This window comes from Condylura cristata, unplaced genomic scaffold (genome assembly GCF_000260355.1).
Source record: "Condylura cristata isolate star-nosed mole 26May11 unplaced genomic scaffold, ConCri1.0 scaffold00032, whole genome shotgun sequence".
Classification (NCBI taxonomy): Eukaryota; Metazoa; Chordata; class Mammalia; order Eulipotyphla; family Talpidae; genus Condylura; species Condylura cristata.
Window position 1 is genome coordinate 14,105,229 of NW_004567133.1, and position 10,868 is coordinate 14,116,096.

A 10,868-nucleotide genomic window follows, 5' to 3' on the forward strand; every position below is an offset into this window, starting at 1 on the left:
CAACACTGCCAGGCCCGGGCCAACACTGCCAGGCCGGGGTCAACACTGCCAGGCCCGGGCCAACACTGCCAGGCCGGGGTCAACACTGCCAGGCCGGGGCCAACGCTGCCAGGCACAGGCCAACACTGCCAGCCCCGGGCCAACACTGCCAGCCCCGGGCCAACACTGCCAGGCCGGGGCCAACACTGCCAGCCCCGGGCCAACACTGCAGAGTCCCACGTGAATTAGAGGGAGACCGGTCGCAGGGACAAGCGCACAACAGCTGCTTCCTCGCGCACTCACTCAGCACACACGTGCTGCCGAAGCACCTGTCACTCAAGGAGATGCAGTGGATGAGACAGACAAGTTTCCTGCAGAGTAGCAAGGCCTAGCCAAAGAGTAAACTGGATATTCCTACTTGCCACGTTTTGGAGGTAAAATATAGTTGAAGGAAAACAGAGTAGTGGTTTTGACTTTGGTCTAAAATTAATTTTGTTCATGATGTTAACACAAAGCTAATGAAATTCTGCATGAGGGGAATTTTTAAAAAATGAATTAAAAACATAGCTCTCTGACTGTCTCATCTCATCTTTCCCTGGAAAGACTTATTTAATCTTAGGGAAGGAATCAGAGGAACTGGTACAGAGGTCCATGGAAAGAAAAATCATTAATTCTTCATGAACTGGAGGCTCTATATTCTACAGGATAGATATCCTACAGGAGAGGAGAAAAATATGCATGTTAAATTATTACATAAAAGCTGCAAACAGAAATAAAAGAGTAACATGATCAAGAGAGACTGGAGCATAGCAGCATTATTCCCAAATCAACTGGTGAATGGATAAAAGACATGTATATATGGGGTGGAATAGTATTCATCTGTGAAAAGGAGATAAACTACTAATACCAGCTATCATATGAGTGAACCTTGGAGACATTATGCGAAGTGAAAGAAAGTCAAACACAAAAAGTCACAGAGTGTATGATTTTATTATCTGAAGTGTTAGGAAGAGGCAAATCCATAGTGACAGAAAGGAGCTCAACAGTTGCCAGGGGCTGGGAGTGTGGGTGGGGACATGGGAGGTGTCTGCTATGGAATGTGAATAGGGGTTTCTTGTTGGGGTGATGAAAATGTTCACGAACTAGAGAGTCGTAGTGGATGTTCATGACTACACTAAAAACCATGGAGTTGTATGGTTTTTTTTTTTTTTAATTCTAAATATACAGAATAAGTTAAACAAGAAAATCTTCCTGAGGAGCAGACATTCAAACTGAGCTCTGAACAGTTAGAAGGAGCTGGTCCCACAAAGCGGATAGACAGAATATTCCAACCAGAGGAAGCAGCAAGTGCACCAGTCGTGAGACAGGAAAGAGCTCAGATAGCCGAGGACCCAGCAAGGAAGTCATGGGGACGTGGCCAACGAGGAGTGGAACATTCCAGCTGTGGATTATCAGGCGCACTTACAGAGTAAAACGTGCTCAAATTAACTAGTCAGGGGAGGAACTGAGATACCAACCAGCATGTCATTTAAATCATGTTCAACCTCCTACCTTCCCTACGCAGTCGGCAGGGACTGAAATCTCGGGGGCTGCAGGAACACTTGAAGCAAACGGCAGAGGCCCCCCAACCCAATTTACCTTTTTCACATCTAAATAACTTCTTGTCTTAATCTCTGATCCCTTCTGGGGTTAAATGAAAATTCTGTGTTTTTTCCAAGAATCCACCAGGTTCTCTGAGTTCCTCTCAAATTCCAAAATGCAGAGGCTTCCATAAACATGGCAGAGTCAGTCATCAGGATGGTGACCATGCACACAGTCAGCACTGCGGTCTGCAGAAGCCCTGGATCTTCTCCTGTGTGCCTACATTCATGAGAAGTCAGCCCAAAGGCCAAGGACAACTCCCCCACCCCCCAGGACAGGTCCCTGAAGCCGTCCTCTCCAGAGAACATTATGTACACAAGGGTGTGAGAGACCACCACATCCTGGCCAAGGGCCTCCAGGTATGTACAGTCTCTCCAGGGACTACATAAAATGACACCCATGGGGAGGAGAACCTCAGTGTATGGTCTTTGCCGTTAAAGGTGAGAAACTGAATAATGCTGCAAATTAAGTGTGTTCTTATTCTTGGGGTAAATACCCACCTAGTAGATAACTGGGTCCTAGCGTAGTTCTATTCTTATTTTTTGGAGAACTCTCCATACCAGTTTTCTATAGTAGTGACACCAATTTACATTCCCCACCAACAGTGTGTTCGGGTTCCTCGTTCTCTGCGTCTTTACCAACACTCGTTTCCTGTCTTTTCTATAAAAGTCATTCTCAGAAAACTCTTACACTGCAAAAGCAAAATAATGGTTTCTAGAAGGGAAGGAGGAGTGGGTGCACTAGAGAAAGGGGGCACTTGTATGGTAATGGATGGAAACTAGACTTTCAGTGATGAGCATAATGTCACACATGCAAGTGCTGGTTTTTAATGCTGGACACCTGAGACTTATAATGTTCTAAGCCAGTGCTACTTCAACTTTAAATATGGGAACCTGATTTAGTATGTGTATTGATGGGTGCCCTCATTGTGCAATGCCCACATTACATGGTGAGGTGAGAGTCAGGAGCTTTGGACCAAAGGTTAAGTGGCAGTGGCACTCAATTTGCATGGGGGTGCATTGCCTAAAATGCAGTTTTGCAAACACCCCTAAAAGGAAAATGCAGGTTAAAATATGCCGTTTTAACAAATCTAACCATCTCTTAGCAGACCTATGGCTCACAAAGGCCCTTCTTAACAAAACCATAAGGGATGAAAATACTGCTTAAGCAAATACAGGAGTTATAGAGTTGAATCTCCCTTCTTGTCAACATCTTCCCAGAAGTGCAAGTAGCCATGGTCTATTCAGACTTAATGAACTCAGAAAAAAAAAAAAAAATCAAAACTCTCATGAGAAGTATTCAAAATAGGGATTTATTATTGGTGAACTTCATCCTCAATGTGCATCGTGTTTTGAGATATCAACTAATGACTGCATGAAGTCATCATGATTAGTGACAAACTTAAAAGTAGTATTTTTCATCTTCAACTCCATTTACAATGTCTGCTCGTGGCCCTCCCTGGTGGCACAGCGGGTGAAAACGCAGCACTGAGAAGCTAAAGCCACTTCCGCATGAGTTCTATTCCCGCCTGCCCCGGAGGTGACCACATGGCGTGGCAGACCTCTCCTACCCAGCCCGCTGCTCCCCTCAGCAGTGGACTTCGTCGATCTGCCTGTTCTGCTCCCAGTTCTGTCTCTGGTGGGGCCTCTCGCCGCCCCTGAGCCTCTGGCCTGTACCCCAGTTCTGTATGCACAAATAAATAAATCTTAAAAAAAAAAAGTCTGCTCTTCTGTACACTTTATAATGTACTGAGTCATGGTTCACGGATGGGTGCAATACTTATTAATAAATGAGTACATATTGAGATGATTACTAAAAACATGTTACATAGGCATGTGTCCAAAAAATGTAATGAATTAGGCAATGGGAGGACACCATTGTGCACCAGAAGCCAAACAAATGCCCAAGGGGTTATTTTTGATACATCATTGGGTGTGTCTCAAACGAATGTGCATCCTATGGCCCAGGGTTTTGCTAAAGTGCAGATTCCTTTGCATGAAGTCTGCAGGTGCTGCTCCAGCTCCCAGGGGATAGAGTGGCTATGGCCACACTCAGAGTAGCAATATCCTCAAGGTGCTGTGGCAATTCATTTTACATTTCAACTTGCCTATCCATGGTGTGCTCTTTGGTTAGATACTATTCCGCAGCTGTCTTTGAGGGTGCTTTATGGATGAGATTAACATTTAAATAGGTAGACTAAATAGAGTCCTTCCTAAGTGTGGTGGGCCTCATCTAATCAGTTGATGGCCCAAATAGAACAAAATGCTGACCCTTCCCTGGTAAGGAAAGTGTACTGTCTGATGGCCTTCAAACTGGGGTGTTAGCCTTTCCTCATTCTTCAATAGCCTGCTGGACTTTGAGGCATCAGTTCTGCAGATTTTGGACTTGCCAGTCTTCATGATAATTTATATCAATATCTACACTAATATCTGTATATCTGTACCTATGACTGATTGTAGATAAATGGATGAATGAATGGATACATAGGTAAGTAAATAGATAGACAAGACAGACAGATAGAGATAGACAGAAAAGTATATCCCAGTGGTTCTGTTTCCCAAGGGAACCTGGCTCATACCTTACTAAAGAAGCCAAACCTTTCCTTAACCCAATTCAGAACAATTATGTTGAAACATTGCCATTTTGAGGTCAAAGATCATTTTCTGCTCTCTCATGGCTCTCAGCACAGACCTCGGTATACCATAGGCACTTAGTAAATACCCATTGAATGAGCATGTGAATAAGTGATTGAGAGAATGAGGAGCATTGTCTTGTCATGTAAAAAGGTTGTCAGAAGCCAGAACTCCTGTACCATAGGTAGGCCAATAAGAGAACCCAACATTTGTGACAGGTCTCAGAGCACTAGCAGCTGCCTCAAGGTCTCTGGGGCTCCCTAGCCCCCAGGGACCCCAAGGTCTAGGCTTTGTTCTGACTTTTAAACACTGAAAGAGAATTTCTCAGCATTTCCTCTTGCACCAAAAGCATCATTTATTTTTCAAGAACGCAAGGGCAACAGGCATGAGGGTGCTTTCTGGGGAGATCGTTACATGGTATAAACATTTGTCAAAATTCATGAACAGTACACTTAAAATGCATGCATTTTCTTATGTACATTATGCCCCAATAAAATGGATTTGTGAAATGGTGGGACCTGGTGCTTAAAGAGGAGCAAATATATCTTTCGAGGAAAAATAACTTAGTGGCTTTTCCACAGCCGACAGTCTATGCATGCAGGGGTTCTCAGGGTGGGGAACTGGTTGAAGTCATAGGATACCCACAGATGCGTGGGCAGAAGGGGAAGCTGGGAGAACAAAAAGGCAAGGGAATGAGGGACCTTTGTCACTTGATGCCATTTCTTTGCAAGGCTTCGGAAGTGCATGGGGAAGAAGCCAGACAGGCGCTGTGCTATGTGATTTGCCACTTGAAATTCTCCATCTATTTGAAAGTGGGCAAAATAATGACATCTGTTCCCTACTGGCTTCGAGCGTAGAGAGCTTCAAACGCAGACTGCTGCCCCCAAGGTCACTTCGCACCAATGCCTCGGCCAGAAGAGCTGGCCTGCTGGGGCAGGTGCACAGAACAAGCCTCATCTTGATCTTACAGTGGCTTTTTGAACCGGGCCTGGTGCATGCGCTGTATTTGCAGGACATGAATCTCTTCTTTGGCATCTGAGACTCAGATCCTGCTGCGTGTGCTCAAAGGCAGGGTGGCCTAATGGGCGAGGACTTGTGCTCTGGCCTGAGACTGTCTGGGCTTGGAGTTCAACCCCTTTCGTCACCGGGAGATCTATGGGAAGCAATCTTTACAAACAGCAGATTGTCCTAGCCTAGCACATTGAAGAGGGGCATCAAATTAAATGAGAATTTACGCACAAGCTTATGCAAAAGGGTGAAACCAGCCAGGATTTCCACCATCTGCACCAGCACTTGGCAAATGGCTCATGTCCTCACACAGGCCTCTTCCCTCCTCTTCTGAACCTGCTGCCCCCGCCCGCTAAGATGATATGCAAGTCTGGAGAGGGGTAGAGAGGCATGGCTGATGTCACATACTACAGAGATGCAGCAGAGCAAGTGGTGGCCACGGAGACCCATCACCCTCTTCAGTGGATAAGGGTAATAGCTACCAAGCAGCAACCATGTAACAGACTGCTCAGAGCTTCCAGGTCTGTGTTCAAGGAATTCCCAAACAAGTCTAAGACACAGGGAATATCATTATCTGGTGTTACACACAACACCGAGGACTCAGAGAGGTGGAGAAATTTTCCCAAGGTCACACAGCTAAGTGGCCGAGCTGGAATTAGGTCTCAGGCCACATGACTTGAGCCTGTTCAGATCGACCTGGCTTCCTCTCTCGGGCCTACAGGTAACACGGCCGAGGGGTGGTGGATGGTGTGACCCAAGAACCTCCTAGGGGGACAGTCACCACTCAGTGAAACCAATATTTAAAAGTTGCCTTATGAAGATCAAGTCCAACGTTGCCAGATGCAGCCATTTCTTAAGAAAAACCAGAAATCTGGACTTCTATGCAAAACCTTTCCAAAGTTTGGCAATTGGTTCTAAAGTTGGTTTTAAAGCACACAGAATAGAGACTACAGAGATTTCACAGCCAGATGCAATGAGCCTTGACTGGATCCAAGCTCTAAAAGACATCTTTTCTGGAATTGGGGCGTTTTTAATGTGATTGGGTATTTGATAACAATACGGACTTTTAATTATTTTCCTGGGATGTGGTAGTGGAATTGTAGTTTGTGGGAGAATACCCTGGTTCTTAGGAAACCTGCGCTGAATGTGTACAGACAAAATGTCGTGTCTGTGACTTATTTGCAAACGCCTCAGCACCCCCCCCAAAAAAAAAACAGAAAAAAAATGGGGTGAAAGGGAGAGAGGGAGGGAGAAAAGGAAGAACTGAGAGAGATAGCAATAAAAAAATAAGACAAAACACTAATAATACTAGATCGATCTAGAACAGTACTTCTCAACTGGGGTGATTCTGCTCCTAGATAACATCTGACAATGTCTGCGGGACATATTGTGCTCTCCCAACTTGGATGTGGGTGGGTGCTACTGGCTGAGCATGAGGAGGCCAGGGAGGCTGCCACGGCCCCTTGGTGCACAGGCAGACCCCCAGCGCCAGCAGTGTCCAGCTGAGAAGCCCTGGTCTTGGATGAAAGCTATCCTGGAATTCATTTTATTATTCTTTCAAGGTTGCTTTCTCTTTTGTATGTCAAAGTGTTTCACAATATAAAAAATCAAGAACAAATTAAAAATGAAAATGAGAAGACATAAACAGGAATATCTTGCAAATCAAACCCAACCTGCCAGCATGGTTTGCCAACCATTGCTGGCCGGCCACCATTTGCAATCAATTCTTCCGATAAATACTGTCCGATGTGACTGCTGTTTGCAGCTGCTGAACAACCTCTGGACAGTTCTCCCCACCTCTCATTCAAGGCCCCCACCCCCTCCGGGAATGGCTGTCTTTCTCCTCTTTTCAGTCCTAAATCAGCCCAGAAGGAGCAGGGCTGTGCCCACGCCTCTGGGCCTGAAAATTGACATCACGGAAGCCTCTTCCGGGAGAATTCAAGTGCACTGGCGTCGGAGCACTGCGGAGAGCTGTCAGTCTCTGATGAGAAGGTGCTGAGATGCAGACGCCCATCTCAGTGACCCTTGGAGCCCCAAACAAAACAAAGGAAGAGGCTGCAGCCAGCAGGTTAATTTCACCTGGAAGCCACCTATAATCTCTCTGATGCCAAGGGTGGCTGCCAGCCCCTCCCAGGCAGGCAAAATCAGATGGGCTCACTGATACACGGGAGTGCAGATGCCATGTGCATTTGGAAGGTTGGGGGGGGGGCAGGGGGGCAGCCCTAACACCAGGGAAATACACACCAGGAAAGAGGCAGAGAGAACAGCAACAGAATGCAAATAAGAGTCAGGCTGGACTCAGTCATTGCTTCCTCAGCCCTGTAAAATAGTCCCAGACCCAAGACCCCCTGCGGCTCAAAATGTGGACCCCTTTATAGGAGTCATTTGGGGAGGCTGTTAAATGCAGATTTCTGGGGCCCATCCCAGACCTATTGATTCAGGATCTCTTTGGGTAGAACTCACATGTGGGACCCCCACTCAAATTCTGGCACTCGCTCAGTCTAAACATGTCCTCCAGGAACACCACTGAAACCAGGAGGCTGGGTCTCCCCTTTTCTCACCAGTGACCTTGGGCAAGCCAGCCAGCCTGAGCCACGAGTGTCTACTACACCGGTGCCTGTCTTGCAGGGTAAAAGTAAATGGGGAATGTTTACACCCATGCAAACACACACACACACCAGTGACCTGTGCTCAGCAACTGTTAGTTCCTTTTCCTTTACAATGATTGGCTGAACATTGTAAAACCTGGTAAAAAGTGCCGAGTTCAGACTCCACCCTAGAAATTCAGGTTTAAATACTCTAAGGGGGGGGGCCCTGGCACCAGGATTTTTTAAAAAGCATTCATGAGGGTCCTAAACCGGAACCCTTTGAAACCTACACCTTAGGAGTTGTCTGTAAAAATCAACTAATCTTCCTCTTTGGGAGTGTACCTTCCACTCCATTCTGGAATTTCCCAAATTTCAGCAGGAGAGCCAGTTTAGATGCCCTCTACCCCTGGGACTGGATACCGCTAGAGCTCACCTGCAGATGACCTGCACAACAAAGGGGAGGCAGCCTGCCAGGCTGAGCGATCCTTTTCCCCCCTAACAGGGCAGGGGCAGGGCCAGGAAGTTGAGTGCCGGCAGGGCCTGCAGGCATCTAGTGGAGGAGGTCTCACCAAGAACAGCAGATCAAAGAGCCCGCGACCAGCGCCGAGCTCTCCCCCAGGCCCAGAGCTTAGCCCTCCGGCACCTCCCCGCTCCCTGCCCCTCCCACTCTCCCGCCCCACCCCCAACTCCCAGGCGGGCTCCTTTCCGAGCGGCTATGCCAGGTTAGGGCTCAGTGGAGATCTCAGCAGAGGCATTAACCCTTCTAGCAGGGCAAAGCAGCCTACCTATCCCGGGGTGACTCTGCCTACCAAGGCGACACCCGCCACCGCAATCCTGCGTGGGTATCTCACTCTCACCTTAATATAGACCCCGGAGTCGACAGCCACAGGCTGAGACTGCGGGAAGTGAAACTACCCATACCAGGGGGAGCTGGAGATGGGCGGGACCAGAGCTTTACTCAAGGAGAGTGTCAGAGTTTCCCCGAATCCTCATTTTTGAGACCTCTCCATCCATCCACACCTCCCGCGCTGACCCAAACCGCAAAGAACTTCTCCACGTCTTCCCCCAAATCCCTTCCCTCTGGGGGGAAAAAAAGTCATCATCGGATACTCTGCGTATAAATAGAAAATAATTACTAGTGAGGTGGTTGGTGATGTTCTTTCGCCTATTTTTGGTGGGTCTCTTTGTTCAGATTTTTTAGGCAAGGCGCACGGAGCGCGTGCACCCAGTCGCGCACACACAGGCCGCCGGTGGAGGGGGTGGGGGCGGTGTAGGGGAGCGAAGCGGGGCGACTCGGTTGCCCCGACTCGGAAAGCTGATAGAGATTGCACCCCGGTCACCCAGCGGTGCTCACGCTGCCTGGCACTCTCGAACCCCGTCTGCTCGGACCTCAAGCCCACCCCTGGCCTCTGCCTGGGTAGGGGGTCTGCATGCTCTGGGCTGCACCCTCCGCCTCCAAAGTTACTGGCTTGTGCGAATCCATTTAGACACTTTAAAAAAAGCAAAAGGCAAATAGCTCCATTAATCCCCAAATGCCTTCTCCCATCTGCTGCGGCTTGCTCGTGCTGGGACTTGCATAATGAATAAGGCAAACGAGAAAGTTGACGAATCAGGGTGTCTAGGGGGTGAAGGCGCTCGGGAGGGGGCTCCCGCCCTTGGGATGCACGCCGACCCCAGCCGGGGCTCCCGGCGCCGCGGGGGCCACAGTCCCCGGCAGGGAGGGGTGGTGACTGGGAAAAGTGGAGGCGGGTTTGGGGAGCGGGTGCAGTCCAGGTTCCAATTCCCGGGACCTGGCAGCTCAGGGAAAGCGAGGCGGCTGCTCCAAGCAAGGCTTTTGTTCTCGCCTCCCCTCGCTCTCCACCTCCCTCGCCTCATTTTCGCGAGTCGTACGAGTTGCAGGCGGCACACACTCCTTCCCCGTCTCCCTCACACACGCGCGCGCGCGGGCTCACACACGCCCCCCTTCCCTTTGGAGCTCGCCTGCCCCTGTTTACCTAGAGGCTACCAGCTGGAATCCGAGAGGTAGACCCCCTCCCCAAAACCCAAGACTTCGGGGCAACGGGCCCCCAGGCAGTCTCTAGTCCTCTTCAGTCCTTGGCAGGAGGGGGGCGGCCAGAGATCTAGGGGTCAGTCACTATACACGCGCGCGCGCACACACACGCGCGCACACACACACATACACACACGCTCAAATCCACACCTGTGCTGAGCCCAGCGCCCCCTCTCCACTCTCAGAGCCGAAGTTGGCTTCCCGGGTGCCATCCCCTGAAGGAGATGCTGGGGTGGGGGGGAGCGCCATTGCTTGGGAGAAGGTGGAAAGGGGAGAGAAGGGGGGAGAGCGGCGCCCGGAGGAGAGGGCGAGGGGGGAGGCAGCCCACCTGGACATGTGCTCCCTTTGGGGCCGGTGCGCTTTCTCCAGCCCCAGCTTGGTGAAGATGCCCACGAGCACCATGACGGCCACCACCCCGCAGATGATGTAAACGATCAGGTTGGTCTTGTCCTTGGTGGGGTCATGCAGGGGGTCGTCCTTGCGCGCTGGGGGCTTGCCGGTGTTGAGCCAGAGCGGAGTGTCGTAGTTGGTGCAGGTGCTTTGGTTCAGTCGCCGCTTCTTAAACGTGCAGCAGAACCGGAAGCCACAAGTCCCGCAGCAGAAGATGAAGTCGCCCGAGCTGCAGTTGAACGGCGGGTCCCACTGGCCCATGACATCGAAGTAGCCCCGGCAGAAGTCTGGCGTGGGGGCCCGGGTCGGGGGCGCGTCCGAGACCCCCGCGCCCTCGCCGGCCTCTGCGGAGGCTGCCCCGGAGCGGTTGCCCCCCGCCAGTACCACCACGCCGCCCAGCTGCGCCAGCTGCCCGTGCCCCGCTCGCTCCTGCGCCCGGCACACGCGGGCGCACAGCTCGGTGAGGAAGCAGCCGAGGAGCAGCCGGAGGACGCGGCGCATGGTGTCTCCCAACCCGGGCTCGGCCGCTCGGCCGCTGCTGGAGCCGCTGCAGCCGCCTCTCGACGCGCGGCCGAAGCT

General features: G+C 50.3%; 1 protein-coding gene across 2 annotated transcripts in view; it reads right to left on the reverse strand.

Annotated features, from left to right (window-relative positions):
* SHISA9 (shisa family member 9) overlaps positions 1-10,790 on the reverse strand; it is a 224,101-nt gene extending 213,311 nt beyond the window's left edge. For both annotated transcript variants that reach the window (XM_004692118.2, XM_012731808.1), the window contains exon 1: positions 10,228-10,790. In XM_004692118.2, coding sequence (XP_004692175.1) covers positions 10,228-10,790 — 563 coding nt within the window. The remainder of the gene's footprint in view (positions 1-10,227) is intronic.
* Positions 10,791-10,868: the final 78 nt, after the last annotated feature.